Source organism: Drosophila albomicans, chromosome 2R (assembly GCF_009650485.2).
Source record: "Drosophila albomicans strain 15112-1751.03 chromosome 2R, ASM965048v2, whole genome shotgun sequence".
Taxonomy (NCBI): Eukaryota; Metazoa; Arthropoda; class Insecta; order Diptera; family Drosophilidae; genus Drosophila; species Drosophila albomicans.
Window position 1 is genome coordinate 31914019 of NC_047631.2, and position 26712 is coordinate 31940730.

The 26712-nt window shown below is 38.1% G+C and overlaps 1 protein-coding gene across 4 annotated transcripts in view; it reads right to left on the bottom strand.

Moving 5' to 3' along the window:
* Positions 1 to 26712, bottom strand: part of LOC117574260 (sialoadhesin) — a 79450-nt gene that overhangs the window by 22343 nt on the left and 30395 nt on the right. For all 4 annotated transcript variants that reach the window (XM_034257994.2, XM_034257993.2, XM_052006675.1 and 1 more), the window contains exons 3-7: positions 4166 to 4298; positions 2822 to 3036; positions 2625 to 2735; positions 1373 to 1585; positions 1121 to 1290 (exon numbers count right to left, since the gene is read on the bottom strand). In XM_034257994.2, the coding sequence (XP_034113885.1) occupies positions 1121 to 1290; positions 1373 to 1585; positions 2625 to 2735; positions 2822 to 3036; positions 4166 to 4298 (842 nt within the window). The remainder of the gene's footprint in view (positions 1 to 1120; positions 1291 to 1372; positions 1586 to 2624; positions 2736 to 2821; positions 3037 to 4165; positions 4299 to 26712) is intronic.

Sequence of the window (26712 nt, forward strand, 5' to 3'; positions counted from 1 at the left end):
GGGAAAACAGCACAAAAGTAGGCAACACATTGTGCACTGCACGAGTATTGGGTAACTTGAGAGCCGACCACAGTTGGAACAAAAGCCATGTGTACTCGTATAATGATGTCTCTCTCTCTCTCTTTCCCTCTCTCTCTCGTTCTATCGTTTTATCTATCTCTATGATTGCGTAAGTCTCTGTGTTATGCACGAGTTGTCCGAGTTGACCGCCTCGTCGGATTCACGTGTCCCAAGCAGGCAGCATCGAGGAGCATTGAGTTCGAGTTGCAATCTCCAGCCATTTACATGGCATAATTAGAAAGCTAAAAAGGCAGCTCGGCTCCGGCTCGGCCACTGGCAAAGTCGGTATAACTAATGGAAACCGAAAACCAACCAAAAACCCAGAGAGCTGTCCTTGCGGTCGAGTGTCTTTTGCTAATGTCTGCCGACTGGCAAATGAAGTCGGGCCTGATAAATTTGAGGCTGCTGACACACACAAAAAAAAAACAAAAAAAAAACCGAAAGAAAAGAAAATTGGTCGAGCAGCGTTCACATAAATTCAAATAAAAATTCGCACATTAGTCGAGCCAATGTCCTGGCGTCCACTGCAAATTTGTATAGCTCCTCGACTCGAAACTTTTCGGCAGTGCACTTCATCAAAGTATTCTACAGAAATAGAGCAGCAAAGCGGTGGCGGATGGGAAGGGAAGGGAAGGGAGGCAGGGAGCCAGCCAGGCGGACGGCCACTTGAAGTCAACTTGTCTGCAAGCTTTTGGCTGGCTGTAAAACTTTGCCCGGAGCTCACGTCGCCTTTTAGGGTCAGCCAGTGGTTGGACTATGTTGCTGTTGCTGTTTGCTTTGGCTGCTGCTCTTGTTGTTGTAGCTGCACTTCAGAGGTTATTAAAGCGTCGCAAAGTTGTCTCTTCTCTCTGCTGCAGCTATCAAATGTCAAACGTAAAAAGCTAAATTTGCCAGGCAGAAAAAGTTGCCGTTGACGTTGCTGCCTTTGGGCTGAGAGTTGTCGTTTGCTTTTGGCTTTTATTGTTCCCCAAATTCGTTTGACAATTTGCAGCAATTTGATATGGCAGCTGGTCAGAGTTTTCTACTACTTTTTTTTTGGGTGGGGGCTTTGGTCACTCACCTCTTTGTCACTGTGTAGCGTGACCTCAGCATTGCGGATGGGCTCACCATCCAAGAGCCAGGCTATTTTGGCCGCTGGATACGAACCCCACGATTCGCAGCGAATGGCCATCGGATGTCCAGCTGTGAGCAGATCGTTGGGCGTCAATATCTTCACTCGAATGGGTTTCACTATAAACAAATTAAAAGCATTTCAATGGCATCGCTGTCTGGGTCAGTCACCGTCACTGTCACTCTCAATGGAAACACTTACGATGCACCTGCACGGTCACATCCTTGACAACAGGCTCCAGCAGTCGCGTGCCTTGTGCTCGGCACTCGATGCGCGCCCCATAATAGTCTCGTGTTGTGGTGCCAATGAGCAGCTGATTCACCATGACCGTGGCACCCTCCTCGACGGACGTGTGGCTGGTGCCGATGAGCTCGTTGCCATCTCGCCACCAGGTGACCTTGGGCGGGGGTCGACCTGCAAGTGACAATAAGTAATAATGTTAGAGTAGGGTATACTAGGCTGTGAGATACCCACTTCCCATTTTTAATAGAAGCAAAATAATGGAAAAGTTAAAATATACCAAATAAATATACCAAAAAATACTAAAATATACCGAAATCTATATTTGGTGCATCGATATACTTTTATATTAAAGACATACCAAAGATAGAAAATTAATTTTAAAAAATATACCAAAATAATATACTGAAAAATACTAAAATATACCGAAATCTATATTCGGTTCATCGATATACTTTTTTATTTAAGATAACAAAGATAGAAACTTAACTTTGATAAAATATACCAAATTAATATACCAAAAAATACTAAAAACATACCAAAAACTATATTTGGTATTACGATATACATTTGCATATGAGATATGGCATAAGTAGCAAATATACCTGTCGTAATATATACCAAATGAGTATACCAAAATATACTAAAACATATTTAGTATTACGACATACTTTTCCACTCGAAATATACCATAAATAGAAAATGTACTTATATGTAATATATACCAACTTATTATATCTAGACAATATTAAGAAATACCAAAAGCTACACTTAGTTTAACGATATACTTTCACATTTAAGAGTTTTGGATTAAACATATGTATTTATTAAGGAAATTGAAGCTTTAAAGTTCAAAGCTTCAAAATCTCACTATTAAAGTTTATGAGGTAGAAGTGTTTCTACTTTCGGGCAGACTGTTTTTATAGTCTAATCAACTATGAATACTATTTCATATTATTAGTCATCATTTATTACTAAATGAGTATACCCTTCTTAACTAAAACTTCCGGATATAAAAAGCAAGCCATGTGTGCGAAGGTCAGCTGGGTGCTCAATTGACACAATAGCTGGTTAAATAAAGACTGCTTGGGTCAACAACACAACACAGCACAGCAGTTGTCTCGCCTGTTTACACAACTGTCCAGTTGTCCAATTGTCACCCACACAACCAGGCATACACACACCCACACAGGTGTCGTCGTAGTGTACTTACCGCCCCGCACTTGACAGCAAAGAAAGAGCTCGTAACCCTCGCGGAATGGTCCCGCCATCTGTGAGATTTCCTTGCCCTGCGCATCAAAGATACGCGGCTCCTCAGGCGGCACTGCAAAAAAAAGAAAAAGAAATAGAAAAACCAAAAACCAGTTGAAGGGGGAAATCAATGAAAATTCCTTTGCGCTTGCAACTCACCGACTAAAGTCAGATTGTGCCTGAAGTTGCGAGTGGGCGAGTTGAAGAAATCGATGCGACAACGATAGACGCCGCCATCCTCGGGCTTGACATCCTTAATCTGTAGGCGCGAATCCTTGGGATTGTCGCCGATGCTAAAGAACAAACGTTGACCCAGATCGCTAGCTATGGCCGCATGTGGCGCCAACTTTACGTTGCCACCTCGTGAGTCCAGACTGCAAAAAACATGTAAAATGAGAAAAGAATGGTTAAGTGTGAATTTAGTGTGTGGGCGTGGCACAGAGAGGGGGAGGGTAGGTGAGCGCTTATTATACATCATAAATAAACATATGCAGGCATCTCTTGGCCATTAGTTTGCGCCCAGGCGCCCAGGTTGTCCTGCTGCCGCCCATAATTTACGTCCATAAAAAATGGCGCTCAATTTGCTCGAGTGTGTGTGTGTGTGTCTGTCTCCCACCTCCTCTCCCCTCTCTTTGGTTCGTGCCACGTTGCGACTTTGGCAGCTTTGGCGCAAATTGCAGCAATTTGTTGCTGTTTTAGCAAATTACTCTGTTTATTTCGTACGTACGAGTGTCGAGAGTACGAGCTATATACAGCTGAATTGCTGCAGTTGTTTATGATTATCGAGTGGTGGCCAGTAGTTTATACCTGCAGTCAGCAGAGACCGACCCCAACTTTGAGTTTCGAGTCTCGGTTGATAGTTTGTTGTGGCACGCAAAAGTTGATGGCGCTCCACTTGAAATGCGTGCGCCACATTGAAAAATTTATCAACTGAAATTTATAAAGCAACTGCTGACCCTCTCTCTCTCCCCCTCTCCCTCTCCCTCCCACTCTGTCTCTGTCGTTGGCTGTGTGAAAATTTGCTACACTTTAGCGATGGCAACTGTAATCGGATGTGCTTTACATTTATTATAACAAAGTGGATTATGACGGCGTGGACGGGCGCATCCTTGCTACACACACACACTCGCACACTCACATACGTATATATGTCTTCCGGGTCCTGCGCTAAAATGCTGTCGCCGGAATTCAGGCAAACGCACAACACAACAGCAACAGCAAGAAGTGGAAAAAAAGAAACGATGTGAAAAATGCGCCAAATGTGATGGCAGCAAAGGATGTTGACGATTACTTCACGTTTTTGATGGATGGCTGTCGCCTGCAGGATGTGTGTGAGTGCACACACACACACCAATACACACACGCACACTCGGGTGTAACATTTCCGCTTGTCGGCAACACCTAAAACAGCGCTCTCCCCCTTCAGCTAAATAGTTTGGCCAGTCTTTGCAATTGATTTGCGACCTCTCTCGTTTTTTTTATTTTTGCTTTTAGCACACTTACCTGTACAACGGTATGCCGGTGGTATCCTTGAACCAAAGCAGCAACTTCACCGAATCCTGCGGCGTTGGCGGCGTCAAATCGCAGGGCAGATCGACGGTCTTCCCAGTTGCGGCCCAAACCAGACGTGCGGGTACTGCAAATAAAAAAAGGAGAAGGAGAAAAGTGTAAGCAAACGGTTCGGTTTTTTTTTTATTAGCAAAGCAGTAATGTAGCTTGTGGAATGGACGGAGAAGGGGAGGGGGACGGCAATTGAAGTTGTCAGGTAGGAAGCTGGCGCCGTTGATAAAATATATTTATTTCTTATTTGCACATCCTGCATGATTCGGCTGATTGTTTGTTATTTTAACACAATGCTTCCGCTTTTGCGAATCGCGAACAGATACAGGTGGAGGGTGAGGGTGAGGAGAGGGGGAGAAGGACACCCACACTGCTCCCTTCCTCCCTCTCCTTCTCCGCTCTCTCTCTCAGTGCTGTCATTGTCTGTTCGACTCTTCCGTTTGCCGGTTGTCGGCATCAGCGTCGCTCGTTGTCGTTGTCGTTTTTCTTGTTGCTGTTGTTCTTTGTCGAGTTTTGTTATTTCCAGCAAAACGCAAACGCAAAACAAAAAATAAACGAGAAAAACGAGAAAAACTGAAGAAACTTGTACATATAAAAACAAAATATTTCTCTTTATGCTAGGCTGACTGCGGCCTCTGCTTCTGCTGCTTTTGAGTTTTTCGGGGCTCGTGTTTTGTGTTATTTCATTTCGACAGAGGGCAACCTGTAAAATTGTGACATTGCTTCCGCCCGAATGGCTTCTTTTCTTTTTATAAGAGAGCAAACCATATTGGTGTTCAATACACACACACACAACACTAACAACAAACAACATTATCCTGGGGCCAACTTACTCACACTTCATTCGCTTACTCATATTCAAACGTGGGCGAACGACTGCTTTAAAAATGTTGCCCAGAAATTATTTAAGAATTAAGTTTTTCTCTTTTAATGGAATTTTGTTGCTTGGCTTGAATCCCCGCAAAAATTCACTCCAGAGCGAGAGTCGAGCACTGAATTTTAACGACTTGCCCGAACCTTGGACACTGCAAAGCAAAAATGTCAGCAACATCAACATCAACAGCAGCAGCAGCCACAACAGCAGCAGCAGCCAAAGCAGCAGCAAGAACAGCGTTAAAATAGCGTCGCATTTATTTTGCAAACAATTTTAAAAGGCATTTTCAAGCGGCTTTTTTTTGTTGTTGCGTTATTTTAATACCCTGTGAACAAAGCATGTGGGTTAAAGGGTTGTTAGGTGAGATAAAAGCAACGCAATTTGAAATGTTGCTTATGTACTTTTTATAGAATATATTGAGTATCATTTGAAAAGTATTTTAAAAGAACTTTAAGTCTCTCATCATGATGTCTAATTACAACTTTTTGCATTTACATTTTTCAAAAGAATATTTTATATATGTTAAACATATTAATATAATATTCGCATATAAAGTAGTCAATACATTACTATTAAATTTCTGAACAATTGACTACATTCTACAGTTCAACTTGATTAGTAATCATGATGTTTAATCTATAAATTTTCCGTTTGAATTTGTCAAAAGAATACTTAAAGACTATCATGTTATTTTTGTGCAAATTTTAGAGGATCAGAAAGTTAGAATTGTAGTATAGCAATAACAAAATATATATGCATTTCTTTATATTATTATATTATATTATATTAAATTTCAAAACAATTGACTATATTCTACAGTTCAATTTGATTTGTAATCATGATGTTTAATCACTAAATTTTCAGTTCAAATTTGTCAAAAGAATACTTAATGACTAGCATGTTATTTATGTGCTAAGTTTAGAGGATCAGAAAGTTACAATTGTAGTATAACAAAATATATGATATACTATATAAACATGTATATCTAACATCCTATTCATATCTTAATTACAGCACAACTCTCAGTCGTTCATAGCTTCCCTTAAAATTCAGCTGTCTGTCGTCTTTTTGATGGGGTTATGCGTTGTCTTGCCGGCACTTTGATGTTCAAATGTTTTTGCCAGCGCCGAAAGTGAAGTACAAATTTTATCGTTTCCCCTTTCCAACCCGGTTCTGACCTTCCTCCTCCTCCTCCTACTCTTCCTCCTCCTTCTCGTGCCCATTGGCAGCACGTGCCATTTACCTGCACAAGCAAAAGGATTAGCGAAGCGGCAGCCGCAGCTTCATGCATAAATTTATGCAGCACTCCACGACGCCAGTAACGAAAGTATTAGAAAATTATTGAAATGCCACCTCAGCAAAAAGAGAAGAGAATAAAGAGAAGAGAGCAAAGAGGCAGCCGCAAAGCCGCAGGCCATTTGTTATATTGCATTGCATACTTTCCGGCGCGCATTCGCTGACAGCTTGAGCAAAATGGCAAACATGGCGGCGACGCTGCTTCCGCTGCGCCACAGCAATTTGTCAACGCTTTGGCTTCAGCTTCGGCTTCGGCTACGGCTTGTGGCAAGGCTAAGCAAATGTGCAACTGCAAAGGTCGTAAATCCTTATGAATGTGCAGAAGCTGGCAGAAGCTTCTCTCCGAGTCGTAAGTTCATATTTGCACAGTCGCTGCTCGCTGTTTATTCCTCTAATTAGAGGCCAATCAAGCAAACTGCAGCCAGCTACAACTTTGATGTTGTCCAGCAGAAGCAGCATCAGCAGCAGCTTTGTGCCGCACGTGTGCCCCTTCAGCATGCGCCCCCATTTTGACTATCTATTTATAATTGCCTGTGGCAATATTCCCAACTTCCCCAACTCCCAACAGAGAGCAACCAACACAAGCGGCAATCGTCTGCCCATTTTTAATGATTTACGCATTCGTTTAATTCTTTTATTGGCAGCCCAAGGGACGCAGTTGTGGATGACTTTGATGTCTATCGCCCAAATACAGTCTCCGTCTCCGTCTCTTGAGTTTTGAGTTCTCTTGTACTACCTGCCCTTCTTCCACTCTAATTTCCATTTCCCATTTCCCATTTCGTTTTGATGTTTTGTTTTGACACATCACATTATTTGCGTTTATTTTTAGTTCGTGTGTAAATTACTTAACACAAGGGGCGCTGATGCACAATTGATGGAATTCTCGACTACTTCATGCAGTGGTTTATTATTATTTGAGCATCCGAGGAGCATCGGTGTGCATTTGACAGCCTCTCAACATGGATCAATTAATATCCATCGAATGTGTTGAGTGCTCTAAGAGTTTATGCCTTCATTTGGAATTTTTCAATCTAATTAAGAAACTTTTGAGGAAACAGACTATAAATAAATAATATAAGCACACATAATATTTGAAATGAAATAAACCATATTTTGTGCTGCGTCTTTTCAGTCTAATCCCTTTTTATGTGTGTCTGTCTTCGGCTTAGATTCGACCCCTCTTTTTTTGTGATGTTATCGCAAATATTACGCATACGCAGCGTGTGACTTTGCATGCATAAAAGAGCAGTTGGGAGAATACATTTTGCCTAGCCAAACAATATGCTACCCTCCTGGGTTTTACATGCCACACGCCACGTGGCATGCCCCTAAACAACCCATTAATTATGCAGACATCGGACCCAACTGGCAGCTTCGCACTTTAAACACACAAACTAGATTGCACTTTAAATTTAATTTAATTAATTTCAAATGGTGTCACTGCAATCCTAAAACTGACCATTGTGCGCGAGTTTAATGAACTCGGCGAAATAAAAAGAAATCGCAAAACAACAAAAAATATTTCGGGGGGAAAAATACAATAATAGAAAATCAACAAAACGTGTCGCAAAATAAACTAGATATCAACGACAGCGTGCCAAATGTAGCACGCAATGTAAACAGCAATAACAACAACAACAACAGTAACAACAACGACATCCAAATACAAAATAAATGGCAAGCAAAACAAAATAAAACAAATAACTTGGCAGCCTTTCAATAACAGCGCATTTCAGTGACTTGTTTTAGTTTTCTCTCGCTGCTTTTTTCGTTTTTGTGTTTTCAATTTCATCAAATCGCTCTTATTGCACAATTTTTCAATAGATTATTTTATTTAAAAGTTTTTCGGTTTATTCCCGCGACAGTCAGACAGACGGACAGACAGATTGAGGGCGTGGCACAGCGTGTTGCGTGGTTCTAGCTTACGCCACATTGGCTGTGCTGTGGTTGCTGTTTGTTGTGGTTGCGGTTTCGCCTTCCATGAATACAAATTTTATCTGCTTGTTGCATATTATATGTTGGAGCATAAAAATAGCCAAAAGGTTTAGTTGCACAGGTGCAGAAGCTTAGATGCTCTCTCAATTGTGGGATAAACTCGCATGTTTGCTTTTCCGATTGGGATTACATTCATACTGAGCAGAAGGTGCTTAATTGAGAGAGAGGAAAATGTTGGATGGGAGTTTAGAGAATTTTACGTGTTGAGTTATTGTTTTAAAAATAAAAATATTCTTTAGAGAACTAATGCTGTTTAGATAACTTTTATTTTTTTAAATGCTAGAAATCTTTAGTGAAGTAAAACTGTTGACTAACGCACCAATTTTTCAAGAAACAAAGAAGTTTTTTATGAAAAATATTTAAAGAATTATTGTAGTTGATTTACCATATTCAAATGAACACCAATTTTATATGCATTTAAAGAATAATTATAAAAGATAACTCTCGTATAGATATCAATATGTTTTTACAGCTCTTTAGGCAGAATTTTTATGTGCAATATGAGATTCTTTTAAGAGCAATTCCACAAGCTAATAAATGGTCGAAAATTATATTTGAAGTGGACAAAATAACTTACTAGTTAAGAATTAAAATGAAGTGCCAGGAAATGCACAGAATTTTATAATAACTTAAGTATTTGCTTAATGATTAAACTGCATAAATATTAATTTGAAGTGCCGAACATTATATAAATTGAATATTAAAATGAACTGCCAGCAAATTAAAACAAATTGAATTACAAATTGATTAACTATTTAGAGAACAAAATAAAAAACAAGAAAATTGTAATATTCTATAAGTTTATTAACAGTTTAGAGAATAAACTATAGTAAATAAATATTAAGTTGTAAAGTCGACAAATTTTAAAGTACTCTTTTTTTCTCATTTCTCATTGTTAGTAAGGCAACTTTTAGACCATATTTTGAAAGATTCTTTCGAGCATAACAAAACAACTCCACTTCTATATCAACTCACAAAGAACAGACACAATTCATGTCAGAATGATAATACCCTTTGACAGCGCATAATGAGCAAGTCTATTGGCATGTGATTATGTGTGTTAGAGTGTGTGTGTGCGTGTGTGTGGGCGTGTGTTGTGTGGCTTTTTATGTGGTTGAAGTTTGATTGAAACATTTGCCAATGCGCATAAAAGTCAATTACAAAAAATACGCAAAATAGAAAAAAAGAAAGTTAATTAAATGAAATTACTATAACTTATGCTTTCAAGGGGGTAACTGTATCTGTATCTATACTCGCATGTGTGTGTAATGGTGTGTGTATCTATGAGCTGCTGCTAATGAAAAGTTTGTTTAGAGCGCTGGCAACTTTGAACTAAATTAGAGGCAATTGCCAAGATAAATATTTAAGTTTCACTATTCACAGCTGCCGCATCTGGAAACTGGTAACTGGCAACTCGCATCTACAGTTGATGCTGTTGCCTCGGTGCCTTTTAAATATTTTATGTAGCTGCCTTTGTCCTGTTACATTTTTTGCCACGCTGCGCCACATTGGGGCAAATTGTTTACATTTAAATTGTACATTATAGCAAACACACACACACACGAAGAGGAGGAAGGAGGGAAGGAAGGGCTCGACATGGCCACAAAATGTTGCAAGTTGAGAGCGAAAGTGGTTGGCAGCAGCATCAGCAGCAGAGGCAGGCGTAAGTAGTCAAAGTCGTCAGTGACCCTAATGTACTTTCTCACACTTTTGCCATGCATTACGGTCTAACTAACAACAGCAGTAGCAGCAGCCTTTTTATACAGTAAATACACACACACAAATGTGTGTGTAAGTGTATGTGTGTTGGTACAAAGAACTTTTTAAAGTGCTTACTCACACACTTGCACACATTGCTAATATACATGCATGTACAGCAGAGTCAGGCAGTATTTACTTATAATTAGAAATGCCAGCTTGTTTTTAACCTCCTCTTCTCTTCTTCTACTCTTCTGCTCTCTCTCTCTGTCGCCTTTTTAAGTGCGCTGTTTGTGTTGCTTTCTGTGCATTTCCGGTTGGCAGCCAAATAAAGCTAACAACTTTTAACGGACAACTAAACACACAACTTGTTTTTCCGCCTCCTCTCTGCATTCGGCTTTTGACCGAAAAAAACTCAAAAATATGTTAGAAATCATTTAACATCACAGGCAAATAGCCAGCACATTTCTCCTCTGCATTTTTATACCCGCTAGCCATATGGTAGAAGGGTATTCTAGTTCTATGCATCCAGTAAATGTAACAGGCAGAAAGCGTCATCTCCAACCCCATAAGGTATATATATTCTTGATCAGCTGCCTTAGTTAACAATCTGGCATTTCTCATACTCAATAGTATATTTCAAATTTATTAGTATTTAAATATACCAAATGGTGATTTATCAGTATATTAATTTTGGTATATTTTAATACCGGTTTTAACAACTTGGGTTGACAATCTGGCATATTTCTTACTCAATAGTATATTTTAAATGTATTAGTATGTTGATATACCAAATGGTATTTTTTCAGTATATTAATTTTTGGTATATTTTAATACGGGTACTACTTTGGTTGACAACCTGACATATTTTTTCTCAAAGGTATTTTTTCAGTATATTATTTTTGGTATATTTAAATACGGGTACTACTTTGGTTGACAACCTGACATATTTTTTCTCAATGGTATTTTTTCAGTATATTCTTTTTAGTATATTTAAATGCGGGTACTACTTTGGTTGACAACCTAACGTATTTTTTCTCAATAGTATTTAAAATAAATTTGATAGTATATCGATATTCCAAATGGTATATATGGTATATTTTAGACAAACAATTTCAGAATATTAATTTGGTATATTTTAATACGGGTTTTGGGTATTTCGGATCGATATACTAAATGGTATACATATTGTATATTATTAGTATTTTTAGTATATTCGGGTCTCACATCCTTTATACTCATTAGTATATTTTAAATGTATTAGTATATCGATATACCAAATTACGCATATAGTATATTCTTAGTATATTTTCAGTATATTAATTTGGTATATTTTAAGAATAATGCCATAAGCTTTTATTGAACATGGGTATCTAATAGTCGAGCACACTCGACTTTCTAACTTGTTTAGTTTTGTTTTTGCCAAATTGCTGTGTCGAACAAATTTTTGTTGGGTGGCGCCAGTCACAGATCCGTGCAACGCGCAACCAAGCAACAAATGCGACAAACGCGGCAACTCAATTAGCCCCCAAAATATGTATCTAAAGTGTACATAAATATATTTTGGCAAGAAATTTTGTCAAGCTGTTTATGGCTGACCCAGTGTCGTCGCTTGGCTAACATAGCTGGCTAGTTGACTCGCTTGCCAGCATCAAAAAAGAAACCATTACGCCAATCTCCCCCCTCCACTCCGTTCTCTTCTTAATTTCGATTCTTTTTTTTTTTTTTTTTTTGCTGTTCATAAATCTTGCAAGTTGTTGTCGCTGTTTTTGCTTCGCATTTTTATACCCTGTAATTAAGATTAAGATTAGGGTTTTCGGGTAGCTCAAATATTTTATATGCACAGATTAGGGCTGATTTTATAGTCGATACTCAGCTTGAAGAGCACTTTGTTTTGATTAGCATTAAGGAAATGTTTCTATTATCTAGTGTGTGTGTAATATATATAAGAATATAAAGAACTAATTATAATTTGAAAGTTTGGCAGCTTGTGAAAGAATATCTATAAAAAAATAGAATATTAAGGACTAAATGAAACTGTCATTATGTTTTATTATTTGTTATAGAGAACTAATAATCTTTCAAAAGTCAGTTTGTTAAAGAATTTCTACAAAGAAGTTCCAGTTCCAGTTATCACATTAGAAAGATTACACATGGATTACAATTTTCGGAATATAAGAATATAAAGAACAAATTTAAAAGTCTTCAAGTATGTTAAAGAAAATAACATTGTTGAAAACTGAAAATTTATTTTAATATAGAACTAATTATAATTTAAAAGTCTGTCACTTTGGTATCCAAAGAACATATACTTTTTTTAATATAAGTATTAGGAACTCATTCGCATTTGAAAGTCTATCAGTTTGTTGAAGATATTTCTATAAACAAAAAACAATTTCGGAGCTCAATTAAGCAGTAATTTAGTTCACTTATAGATCTAATAATGATTTTAAAGTCTGTGAGTTTGTTAAAGAAATTCTTAAGAAGAAAATTTAAATTATATTCTACATTAATCAGTGACAGCTGCAGCCACAATTTTAGTGCTGGAATTTGCTATGAAATCACTTTAAATTTAATGAGAATTGTCGAGTTCAGACATTAGTTATACTAAACATTGAATGCAGCTTTAGATGAGGAATATGCTCTACATTTAATATGAATTATTGAGTTCTGGCTCAAGTTATATTCAACATGAATGCAGATTTTGGTAATTGAGTCTTGCTCTAAATTTAATGTAAATTATCGAGCTTAGGCATGACTCATATTTAACATTGATGGCAGCAAAGTCTTGGCATAAGATATTCAAGATGGCACCGGAGATTGCCAAAAGATAATCAGCTTTTGTTATGAATGAAATTTTCGATTTATGACTGCATATTGAACACAGTTTTGATAACTTTGGCTAACGAATTGTCTCCCAAACCGAAACAGGGTATGTATTCTTTCGAAATCATGCTCATTTGTTGGCTGTTTCGATGTTGTTGTTGCTGTTGTTGTTGTTGCTATTGCCTTTGCCCTGTTTCTCTGTTGGGGTCAGTTGCTGTCAGTGAAAGTTTTCAAATTAAATTCAGCGACGCCATTTTCAATTAGAAAAGTTCGCTGCCAAAGTTGTTGAGAGAGAAACCCAGCGTTAGCCTCAAGCACGAGAACTGAGTCAGTTCAGTTCGAAGGCAGCCGCAGGGGTTGCCACAGAACAGAACAGAAGCTGGTACTGCAATCTGTAGGTAGGAGTCGAAGTCGAAGTTGAAGAAGAGAGTGAAAGCTTGCCTCATCGGTAGTCTTTGCCTCATCATCGAGCATTTCAAGCTGTTATCAGTTGTTCGGCTTTCTTTTCGCTTTTGCTGCTGTTTCTCGAGGCCTTTGCTTTCAATTAAAATGCGTTCGCTGTCATTTTGGACGCCGTATTGCACTCGCTACGTGATTTAATAATAAAATCCCAAAAATATTCCAGTCAGCGCTTTGTTGTCCTTGTTCTTGACGGCCATCGACCAACGTCGAACGAACATCGACCATTACGTGGCTCTTTTTGATTTTCCTTCAATTTTCTCACTTCTGCTTTTTGCAACTGTTGCTCGAGTCCTTTTTGGGGGCAGTGGAAGGAACCATTCAGTGAAGCCATTCAACATTAAATTTCATACTGTGCAAGTGGTTCCGCATAGCAGCGATAAATAAGCTGATTACGCATACGCAGTGTGGCCATTAAAGCTCTTAGTGCTAATACCAATTGTATGGCATTATTAATGCATATTTCAGTTACTATTTTCCACCCAGGCCACCATCAATGGTCTGCGATTTTATTATTAAATATTCATAAATATATTACTCGCGTATTTCAATTGAAAATTATTGAAAACATTTTAAATGACCGCAATTACCGCACACACACACAAACAAACACACACACACTGGAAACTGATGAGAATTACGAGAATTTCATGTTAATTGCTGCACATTTGGGAATTTAAAAAAACACACAGCGAAAAGGACTCTCTGTCGGCCTGACCCAGTGGTTGCTCTAATAGCGCGTAAACTACTTGATTTAAATTGTATAGCACGCATAGTAGAAAGGGCACAAGAGGTAGTGAAAGATAGATAGAAAGAGCGGGGAGGGGTAAGAGAAGAGGGAGAGAAGCGGGTCACCCAGGCAACGCCCAGGGCATTGCGCAAATACCGAATCAACTGCAGCTTGCACATGTGGCCATGATTTATAAAAATGTATGCGATTTTAATTTTGACCGAATGTAAAAATAAACACAACACGAACTTGGGCGAAAGAACGAACTAAGCATACGCTTACTTGGCAGGTGAAAGGGAGAAGAATGTTGGCAATAAAATATATAAATAATACATAAAATAAATATATAAGTTGCGTTTAATTAAATTACAGTTTTTCTGCTTCAAAATGTTGCCTAATTTTAATTATAAAAAAATACTCATTGACTGCCAAACATAAACCAACTTTCGAGTAATAAATATAACATAAATATTTTAATACTGTTTGAAATAAATCGGGAAAAATTTGTCAATTAAAATTACACAATTTACTAGTTCAAATTATTGCTAAAATGTAAAATAAACAAATGTTTATTAACTGCCAAACATAAACATAATTTAAAATTGCAGCGAAATATGTAATAAATGTATCAAAAATATTTGAGAGAAGTCTTTAAACTTTGTCACATAAATCGATTCAAATTAGTGGTTTAAAATATTGCTTTAATTTTAATTAATAAATTTAGAAAAGCAGTTTTATATAAACCCAAGTGCCAAATATGTTTGTAATAAAAGGAATATATTTATATTCCATTAATAAGGTTAGAAATAAATCCATAAAATATCAATGCAAAATATTGCTCAATTCTTAAGTAAACAACTTTGTCATTTACTTCCCAATATCAATTTGATTTAAAATTGCAATTCAATATCAAATAAGTTCGAAATAAATACAATATAGGCAACATTTGAAGTAAATCCATAAAGAATGTTAAATAACATTGACTTCTAATTAAAAATATTGCCCAATTCTTAAGTAAACAATTTTGTTATTTAAACTTACTTTGGAATATCAGTTTAATATAAACTCGTCTGTCAAATTAGTTTGTAATAATATTTGTAAATGTAAGCCAACCAAATATAATTGTTAGTTAGTAACAAATCTGTTTGTGCTACAAGCATTTAATTGACAAATTTACAATGAAAGTTGGCGGAATCATTTGCCCTTGTTGCCAAAAGGGTATGAAAAATAAACCGCAATGAAAACATTGCACCGCAAATTTCGTGGTGTTGGTGGCGTGAAGTAGGAGGAGGGGGCATGTAGCATGTTGTGAGGACAACTGCAACTGCAAAATAGTGAAAATGAGCAAATAAATTAAAAAGGCATACAGCAACAACTGCAACAGCAACAAGAACAACAACGGCATTTAAAAGTAAAATATGGCAACGCCATGCAGCAAAACATTTTTGCAAACGTAGCAGGCAGCCACAGCAGCAGCAACAGCAACAGCGACTGCAACATGCAACACATGCTGTGCAACATGGCCCAAGCTCGTCGTGTAGCTGCAGCGACAATTTTCGGCGTCAAGGGCTGCAAACGCAGTCGCCTGAAACTAGGACAACGCTTGAACAGCAGCAGCAGCAGCAGCAGTAACACAGCAGCAACACAGCGACAGCAGCAACTCCATTGTGCTTGGCTGCAGCTGTGGAAGTGGCTGAGACATGGCGCATTATTTACACGCGTGTTTATTATTTTCAATTAAAATGGCCACTGGGCACTTTTCATAGATAAACATGCTCCCTCCGCCATCGCCATCGCCTGACAGCAACTTTTCTCTCTCTCCCTCTCCTGTGACTCATGGCTCTGGCAGCAGCAACAACAACAACAACAGCAACCACAAAACTGTGAACTGGGGGCAAACACGCAAGTAACTCACAGATGCCTAGCTACAAATAGTTCTCTCTAAGGGGCTTTTATTTATAGTTCATCTTCAAGTTGTTTCTCGTAAAATTGCGTAAAAATCATTTTTGAATTTGTGCCAGTTTCTGAGTTTCGTGAGCAGCCTCAGCCCTATAGTATATTCCTAAATATATTTAAATATATATATAGCGACATATTTGTTGCTATATGTGCATTCGTGCTCACAGAATTTCCCCGTGACACCAGCGAACTTAAAATAAATTTATGTGTTTTTAATACAATTTAATTATGTTTTTTTTTTGTTCTTTCTCATTTTTTGGTTGCTTTGTCTTGCATTTGCCTTCACCTGGATTTCTACCCTAAAAAGTCAGCACCCCAAGTGTTCAATTTGCATTAGTTTGGCTAAATATAGCAAGTTGTGTAAACTACTAGAAATCGCCATGAGAAACAACAAATTTTTATTGTGTCATAAGTTCTGAAAAATGCTGAACAGTAAATCAACTGTGATAATAAACAAAATATGATTTCAAAAATATCTTTTGGCTTAATAAGTCACAATAATACAATATGAACGTCAAGCTGAAATATTTAAAAATATTTCGCTTGAATTATGTTTGCCAAAATTAAGATCTTTAATGCGTAGCGAATGATTTTTGACAGCCTAATTGATTTTATGACATAAGGAAAAAAAGTACAGACGACTATGAAATGATTTCCATAATCTAAAAATATACCAAATTAATATACCGCAAAATACTAAAAAATACCGGAATATTACAAAATAAAAAAGACTATATTTATTAAATCAATATAGTACCATATACAAATATACTGTAAAGTATAAAATATACCAAAAATTCTATATTTAGTATATTGATAGATTACTTAATTAAAAATACACCATATCGTACAAAATATACCGCATATACTATATTTAGTATAATAATAAAGTACCTCATTTAAAATACACCAAAGAATACCAAATATACAGAATGTCCAATATTTAGTATATGTATGTATATAGAACCAAAAATACCGAAAACACTTTGTTTAGTATATCGATTTAGAAAATACCGTAAAGTACAGCATATACCAAATATAGCGATATCGTTCGATATTAAAAATTCACCATAAAGTATAAAATATACCAAATATACTATATTTACCATAGAGTACCAAATATAAATAATGTGAAATATTTAGTATACCGATATAGAACGAATATAGAAAAATACCGAAAATACTTTTTTAGTATATCGATATAGTGCAACATTTAAAATATTCTGTAAAGTACAACATATACCAGATATAGCAATGTCGTTCTACATTAAAAATATACCATAGAGCAAAAAATATACCATATACTCAACCAAAATATACCAGATTTGAAAAATGTTTTAGCTCTGACTTTGAACAATTATTTAATCATTTTAAAATTCCCCATTTACTTGCCTAATTTTCACTTAATTATCAACTAATTTTATGTGTCAACTGCATTTTAAATACTTTGACTTCAATGGACAGCAAACTTGTCCGCTTAAAGTAAATGGAATTTACTGCGGTGCCAAAACGAAGTTTCACAATTCAATTTGCGATATGTAAGCAGGAGCAGAAAAAAACAACAAATTGCAAAGAAAATTAAAGTTGATGCGGCGCCACTTTTGGCTGCAAGCACTCAGACACCAAGAGCACCACGAACAGGAGCAACACGAAGAGGCGCAACAGCAGCTACAACAGCAACAGCAACATCAGAGGCGGCAACAACACGAAGCGGCAGCAACAGTAGCTGTGACTCTGCAACTGTTACCGGGGCGAAAATCAATTTAATTGCAGCTGACAATTAAATTTACGCCGAATTAACGGCGACACTTTACTTTTTCGCTCCAAGAGAGCAGAGAGAAGAGAAAGGAGAAAGAGAGAGAGAGAGAGCGAGGGCTGCTCTCCAGCTGTTGGCTGTTGGCTGTTGGCTGTTGGGAGGCCGTGAAGCCAGACAAACGTCGCGCTGATTTCTTGTCAAACAATTTTTTAATCAGTGTCGCTTCAGTGGCGATGTCCTCGACAACTCGTCGAGGAGGCAGCTTCTCCTCCTGGCTTGTGATATTTAATTTCGTTTTCACATTTTCCATGACGCTTGGACAAGCTGCCGTCGCCGTCGCTGCTGTTGTTGTTGTTGTTGCTGCATGCCACGCATATCAGCTGTTAATTGCCTGCAGATTTTTGAAGTCCGCAGCTGAGTCACTGAGTTTTTTTTTCTTTTTGGGTGCCAGCTGGCCTCAGCTTAATTTGACAAATTCGCATGACTCGGCTCGAGGCTAATTAGGCGCCGCCTTGGCCGATTTCGACTTTGTGTTGGACACTTGGAATTGGAATGAAATTCCTCGAATCGCATCGTTACATTTTATGCACTCCATATGCATAAATGATAATAACAAACAATAAGCAAAGACAGTGCCGCCAGCCAGCAAGTTTGTTGTTGCCATTGCGTAAACAAATAATTAAAATAATGAGGCGCATTTGCAGTTGCAGCTGCAGCAGCTGCGTTTGCCATCGAAGCGAAGCCAAGTCAAGCCCTTCGTATAGCTGGGAACTTAAAGTTTGGCCCATTTTTTGGGCCTGCAATGTGTTGTGCACATGCTGTCGAAGCTTTTAATTGTTTCTTTCTGTTATTGTTTAACAAATATGCGTCAGCTGTGCGACCCCCCAAACAACAACAAATAACTAGAAAGCGCGATTGTTCTTTTTGTTGCCGCTAATTGATTTATTTACTCTGCGCGGAGTAAAGGGAGGAACGAGGAATTGAGGAAGGGAGTGCGTGTGTGTGTTTTGAAATAAGTAATTTTATGCTAATTTGCCTGTTAATCATGCTGCTCGAATATCTCACACTCCCTCCAAGTTCTCGCCCTTTATTCGATGTGTGGCACAAATGAAGTGTGAACTGTTGGCAGCTTTGTTGTTATTATCGTTTTTGCTGTCGTCGTCATCGTCATCGCTCTTGTTGTTGTTGTTGTGCATTGATTGCTAATGAGCATGAACATTTAGATGATTTAATGCGGCGCCTTTTCACCCCGAAAAATAACTTGAATGCTCCTCAAAGCTGCTTTTTCTTTTGCTTGTGTTGCCATAAACCAAATTTGCAGCAAGTTCAATTCCAGGGCTCAAGTGTCGAGCCCCTTTTGCCCCCTCTTTCAAAGCTCCATTGACAATATATCAAGTATACGCTACGCTCACTGCTTGTAGCTTGTTTATGGCCACGCCTTGCAGCTGAAATCGAGCCTCGGCTCCCAGGGACAACTGCTCTTGGCCTTTCCCCAGCTGCCACATTGGCCAGACTGCCATAACTCAGAGGCGGCGCATTCAATTTGGCTGCAGCGCAGCTTCGTCACACCTCAGACACTCCGCAACGCCCCAAAAAACACTTTGCCATAGATGCTTGTCTATGTGTTGGTGTGTGTGTGTGTGTGTTGGCCATTTTGTAGCTATTTTATTTTATATTTATTTGGCGCTTCTTTTGCCATTTTGTGTTGCTGCTGCTGTGACATGGTTGCTGTTGCTGCTGCTGTGTTGGCGCTGCCACGTCTGCTGAGCGACAAAATCCGCTTTTACGAGTTTATTTATATGCAAAATATGTAAATTTACGATGCCAGCAACAACAACAACAACCAGAACGACGTCAGCAAATAAGGCTTGTAGTATTTTATGCATAGTACTGCATACTTTTGGGCGTTGTGTGTTTAGATTTACAAGTGCGATTCCAATAGATCTCCAGCCTCTCTCTCTCTGTGTGAACTCTATTTAGTTTATGTGAACGTTGAGCAGCGACAACAATCACCAAACACACACACAGACAGACAGAGATAGAGATACACAAACTTATGACCACATTGAAGTGAAGCTATGCGATTGCTGAGCAATTTTGACGCAAATGAAATGAAATATTTTTGCGTGTGCGTCCGGCAATAATTTAGATAATTTTTTTGTTTTTCTCTATTTGTTTGTTTGTTTTTTTAATTAAACCCACAGCTGACAAACTATGCGCAATTTTGTATTGTTATTTATGGTCCGTTGACGATAAATAAATCGAAGCGGCTGCAACTTAAAATGCAGCAAATGTAATTCGCTATAATTTATTTACTCCGACTGATACTATTTATGGCATTTAGTTGTTGTTCTTTCTTTCTCCATTATACAATTTTCAATTTGCGACAATTTATGGCAACATATTATGCAAATCCAGCGCCTAATCACCAGGCTTGGCAAAGCAGGAAATGCACTCGACTATTAAATGTGTCTAAGAATTCTAAGAAATAAAATAATGCTGTTTATTTTGAACCGTTTTGTAGATAACAACAATAAGGAAATATAATTTATAATTCATTTTAAAAAATATTTACTAATATATCAATTCAAACTACCTTTATTTTAGTACTGCTACAGGGTATTGCAAACGTACTGTGTGTGTAAATTAAAATTTAATAAAAATGCAAATTACACAAATTACAGCCACTGCCTGCGTCTGCATGCAACGCCCATTTCCGTGCCGCTGGCCACGCCCCCTTGCCGACTAATTTTCAATTAACGCTTAGATAAAAAAAAAGCGTTGAGTAAAAACACACGGAAAAGAATGAGAACGCGTGCCAAGTCAAAGGGTCAACATGAAAAGCCAAAGCGGCGAACTCAAGTGGAAAATGTTGCAAAACAATTGAAAGGGAGAGAAGTTGAGGAGGGGAAGTAGGAGGGGAGTTGCTGTAAAATATGCACAAACGAGTTGATTACATGTCTCAAATAGATTTGCCAACAGAAATTTCCAACGAATTGTGTTGCGAATTAGCAGTGAAAGAAGCCAAAGCCGAAAGCCAATGGCAAAAGGCCGTTTTGCTTGGCATGTTCAAGTGATAAATTCAATTTTCCACTTGAACGCCAATACAACACCCCTTCCCCTACCCCTTCTCTTAAGCCCCTCTCTCTTTCTCTCTCGCAATGTGTGACTAATGGCGCTTGCTTGTTTGGCGGCGGCAATCAAACAGAAATCATAAAGGCGTGTTGCCCAAACATAAACATAAACAGGCGCTCTGGATCGCCGCCTCGAACAAAAGGTCACAGAAGACCGAAACCCCCAAACCCCGCCTTCCCGAACTTTTGGCAAAAGCGCATGCCGGGCAGCGATAAAAATTACAAAAGCCCAGTCCGAGTCGGAGTCCGAGTTTGAGTCCGTGGGGTGCACTGAAGCGTGGCAGCTGCAGCTTGGCCTCTGCCTCTGGGTCTACTAGTCGTATACATGATACGCTACTGCTGCTGCTGCTGCTAGGCGTGTCGAGGGTCAGTTGAGCTGCCCGTGAATCACAACTCACAAAACATCAACAAAGAGAGCAGTCACAGACACGCACTTCACTTGAGGTGAATCACAACGGAAATATCCTGTAAACATCAGGAGTTAATGGCATTTAGACTGAGTCACGCAAATGGGAATAAGAATGGGTTAAACTCAGCTAAACTGTGCCTGAATATGTCCACAATTAATTAACGTGACATGCAAGCAAAGTTAACGAATAATATTTAAATATAAATAAACAACTACAAAGTTCCTGCCACAAAATTAATGTTAACTGGAGCAATTAAAAGTTGGAAAAAACATACGTAAAGTCAAGACTGCAACTGAAGATGCCACAACGAAAGAAACATTTCATTGCAGCGGTTGTTTTTATTGCACATTCCCTTAAACTTACACTGGAAAATAAGTTATAAAACCTAAATCTTTAAACTAAGAACTTTGGCTTAAGAAATGCGTCAAGAACATGAAAATGTTTGTTAGAAAACACATTTTGATTTCAAGAACATTTGATATAAGAGCCAAGTTCTTAGTTTTAGTATTGTAGTATTTTTGGTATTTTGTAGAAAAATGTTCTTAGTTTTAGGATTTTGATAGAACAAAGTGAGATTTAAATGAGCAAAATATTGAGGAATTCTTTTTATAATATACCTAATTGATACACCAAAAAAGTAAAACATTGCGGGATTCTTTTAAGAATATTTTTAGTTAGTATACCAAAAAAAAGTAAAACATTTTTAAAATATTCCTAGTAAATATACCGAAAAAAAAATGTTCAGAATATCATATATTAAAAATATACCATTCAGCACAAAATATACCAAATCGTCAACTTATTTCTTAAATAACATGCTGAAATGATATTTGATCTTATTATGGTCTAATTTTAAGAACAGAATTTTTAATACGAATGGCTTTAGAAATTTGTCTTTTTTCAGTGTATCTCTGCTACCCTCGCTGTTGACAATGATAGAATGAACCCTTCAGAAATCAAGAGAATTTAATTAAATTGCATTTTAATGAAAAGCTTTGGCTATTAAGTGGATCAGTCGCAAGTGCTTGGAAGACCCTCTTCCAAACAGTCTCATAGGTTAGGGTATCGATGATGTTGGTTGGGGGGCACAAAAAGCTATATAATTACAGTGTAAGAAGTATGGCGGTGACATTTCCACTAAATCCTTGCCAAGCTACAGTTGAGTGATTCGGTTTGATTCAGTCTTTTTGACCAGTGGCGTTTCAGCTGGGCTTTTTAATGCGATTTTGGCATGTGCAGACGAAAAGAGAGAGAAAAAAACGAAAAGTGGCCAAATAAAAGTGCTCATAAAATTGAATTTTTTATGAGTGCCTTATGCCCGAAAGGGTTAATTTCGGGGTAAAAATAACCCCCGTGAAGCGAAGCGTTAAGCGAGCGAAAGCAGAACGCAGAAAGCAGAAAGTAGAAAGGCAACAGCAAAGGCCAAATCATGTTGACGACAAGAGCAACAAACGATGTTGGTTATTTGGCAGGAGGTTGTCTCGCCATTTGTTGATTCACACCTTTTCAAACGGGGGCATGGCACAACGTTGATTAACGGAAGCATTACTCACTGACACAGAGAAGAGGGGAAAGTGAAGGGGGGACTCGCTCAATCAAGTGCAAAATGCAAATGCTTCGAGCAGCTAAAAATATCAACACAAAAGGATGTTGTAGACTATAAAAGTGTGTAGCTTGTAAGTGCTGCGAGTCTGTCTCTTTCTGTCTCTTTAACTCCCTCTATGTCTCTCTGTCTCCCTCTCTCTCTCTTCCTCTCTTTCCCTCTCACTCTCTCCCTTTATATGCCTTCTTCACTCTCCATTCTTGGTGTTGCATTTATTGCGCTTGTTAGGGAACCGAGACGCAGCGCAAGCAAGTTAAAAAGTCATAAAATGATATTTATTTCATTTCGTTGCCGCGTAATGCGGCACTAACTGGGCGGTGGCTGCCTCGCGGGTGGCATAAGCAGCCACTAAGGCCAGAGCTGAAGCTGAAGTCGAAGCCAGCAGCTGCAGCAGAGTCCAAGGCGAAAAGCAGAAGCAGAAGCAGAAGATGTGCTGTAGATTTGCCTTTTATGTGAAATTTATATTTCAGCGCTCGAATGAGCAGCAGCAGCAGCTGTTGAAGGGGGAAGGGGAAGGGGCAGGAGGAGGAGCTGGGGCAGGAGTTGAGAGTCGGCGAATAACAAAGAGCGGATCTGGTAAAACGGGGGCGTGGCAGCAGCATTTTCACACAACTATTTGCCGCTTTTATAGAGTTGAAGCTTTGACTTTTTGCCAGCGAAGAAGAACGAAAAAACGAAAAAAACATCGAAGCTGTAATGGGGGAAAAATGTTGAAAATGGGGAAATACCGAAAATGGCAATGGAAATGCGAGTGAGCGCCATCGTTGTGGCTTTTTAATGTTTTCTTGTTAAAGTTTATTGAAAAACTTTGGACAGTCACGTTTGAGTAGTCAGCGGGCGCAGTAACTTATAACTCTCCACACACACACACACATATACATCTATATAGTATATATCTGTGTATATATCCGTATCTGATCCGTGGCAGGCCAGAAATGAAACAGCTGCACGAAGTGCACGCCCCAACGCCCATGAAAGTGGAGCAAAGCGATTTCAACAACAGCAAGAAAAAACTTACAAAATATTACATTTTTTCCCGCTTTGTTTTTGGCTCAAAGAGAGGGGAAAAGGAAAGAGGGGAGCAATCATGTTCGTTCATAATTGAAATTTCGCGCTAAACAGGAAGTGGCAGTTACTCAGTAGCCACTTGTTGTTACTGCTCTTATTGCTTATGGCCATGGACAGAGCTCGCATTAGGGCGAGTTTCAGTTGCAGTTCATAAACAACAACGACAAGACACACAGAGAAATGCAATACAAATAGCTCGAGCTATTGCAAGTGCAATATTTATGGACGGCGGAAAGTGCATTGAGGCAAATGAAGAGAGCACATGTTTTGAAAAACATTGAGGAAAATCGCCAGCGGACGAGGCCAAGCTTCAGCAGCAGCATCTTTTGTCTTCGCCTGAAATATATTATTTTGCTGGAAACAGCAAACAAAACAACACAAAACATTGTAGATACAAGTTGAAATGGGAACAAGAACATGGGAATTGGAAATGAGAATGGGAATGGAAATGGGAGTGAGAGATATCTTGACAATTCTGCGTATGCATTGTTAGAGTCGTTATTTTTATTTATTGTATAAGCTGCTTTATTTGCCAGAGACTTTTTCTATGTGCTAAGTTATGATAATGCTTGCAAACACTATGCAAACATAACATTTTTTGTTTACACATAATTTTCTATATATTTATAACTTGCTGCCGAGTCATATTTATTTTATTTTGAATAAGATAAGTGCATGTTGACAAACTATTCAAAATAAAGTGTATAGTTTTTTAACATTTAGAAATGGTATTATGTATTTTATATGTATTTTCTTGCCACAGATTTCCATAGATTGTTAGAAAATTAGAAAATAATAAGTAAGAGTATTCAATTCAAAATACTGAAATATACCAGGGGCTCATTTGGTATATCTATATACCTTTACATTCAAAATATACCATATTGTCAAATACCGAGATATACCACAGGATCATTTTGTATATTTATATACTGTGACATTCAAAATATACCTTTCAGCATAAAATATACAAGATTGTTAACTTGTTTCTTGAATAATATATTGACAAACTATTAAAAATAAGTGTACAGCTTTTTAACATTTATAGCTGCCAGTTTTCAGACTCAGACTCAATTATAGTTAGAAAAAAATAAGAAATAGTATTCAACTCTATATTTAAAAACCGAAAAAATACTGAATTATTCTATGGGCTTATTTGTTATATTTATATACCGTTTCATTCAAAATATACCAAATGGTCAATTATACACCACTATATTGAAGTTCATTTGGTATATCTTTAAATCGTTCTATTGAAAATATACCATTCAGTATGAAATATACCGGATTGTTAATTTATTTTTGGACTAACACGTTAATAAACTATTGTAAATAAGGCGTATAGCTTTTTAATATTATTTTATCTGTATTTTCTTGTCACAGATACTGTGATTTATACTTTATTTCTTTTGGTCCTGTAATGTTATACCATCTATTGCATTCCTTATAAACTGTCTTAGCATCTCTTTCACTCGCTCTCTCTCTGTCTCCCTTCTGCCTCTGTCACATGCGCTGCGTATTATTCTATGCCATTTATTTTGCCTCTTTCTGCCGTCGAGCGTTGCGTTGCGTCGCTTGTCGTGCGTCCTCTGTCGTCTGTCAAGATGCATCGCCAGTTGTTTCCACTTTGTATTCCTCTCGTCCGCGCTCCCACATCGAGAGAGAGGGGAATAGAGAGGGGGGTGAAGAACATGCAACAGCATCCTTGCACGTACAGTGTGCACTGTGACATGTGCTTCCTCTGTTATATTTCTGTTCGCTTCGCTCGTCGTCCCCACAATATTTCTGCTGTTATTTTCCACATGTGAAATTGAACTTTGCATCTTGGCGCAACGTGCCAGCTACATGAATTTTATTCTCTCTCTCTCGTTTTTTTACCACGCTGAATGCCCCATCCGTTTGCTGCACTTGACTTGTGGCGCTTCTCCCCCTGTTTTGCCCCCGTCCCTCGCTCCCTTTTGCTGCTTGTGACGTTGTTTTGACACTGCGAACGCGCGCGCGTGTTTATAAATAAATATATATGCATGTATCTGTATCTGCAGATGTATCTGCATCTATGTGAGTGTATTTCAAAAATATTTCCACGCTTCTTTTGCCTTGCGGACAAACACACACATGTGTCGCACCCTTCTTCTTCAGTCTGCCTGCTTTCTTGTTATGTTTTTCCCTTTGAAGTTCATAAAAATTAACAAAAAATCAATTTACAAGCACAAATGACGCGCTGATGAGGCGCTTCGACTTCAACTTCAACTTCGACTCTAAAAATGTTGTTTACATTGCAATTTGAGCATTGCCTCTGATCCGAGCCGCAACCACGCCCCCTTTGCCTCACTTCTGCCCCCTTTTTGTGTTGAGGGTTGTTCGACGTTAGTGTATTTTCTTTTGTTGTTGTTGTTGTTTCTGCCGCGTGTTGATTGCCCATCAAAACAAAGCCTGCAGCGGAGACACAGCTGGAGATTTGCATAGCCAACAAATCCAGTGCTAATGCCAAAGAGCTTCAGTTCGATAGACGTAGCTCTACTTTAACGTGCAACACAACTACGTGCTACGTGCAACACACACACAAAGTCGACAAAAAATATGTTGTGAACATAAAAATAGCGACGATTATGATGAAAATATTCATGCGACAAACGGAAGCCGTTGCCAAGTGGCAAGCAGCGATTGTCGCAGCGTGTATTC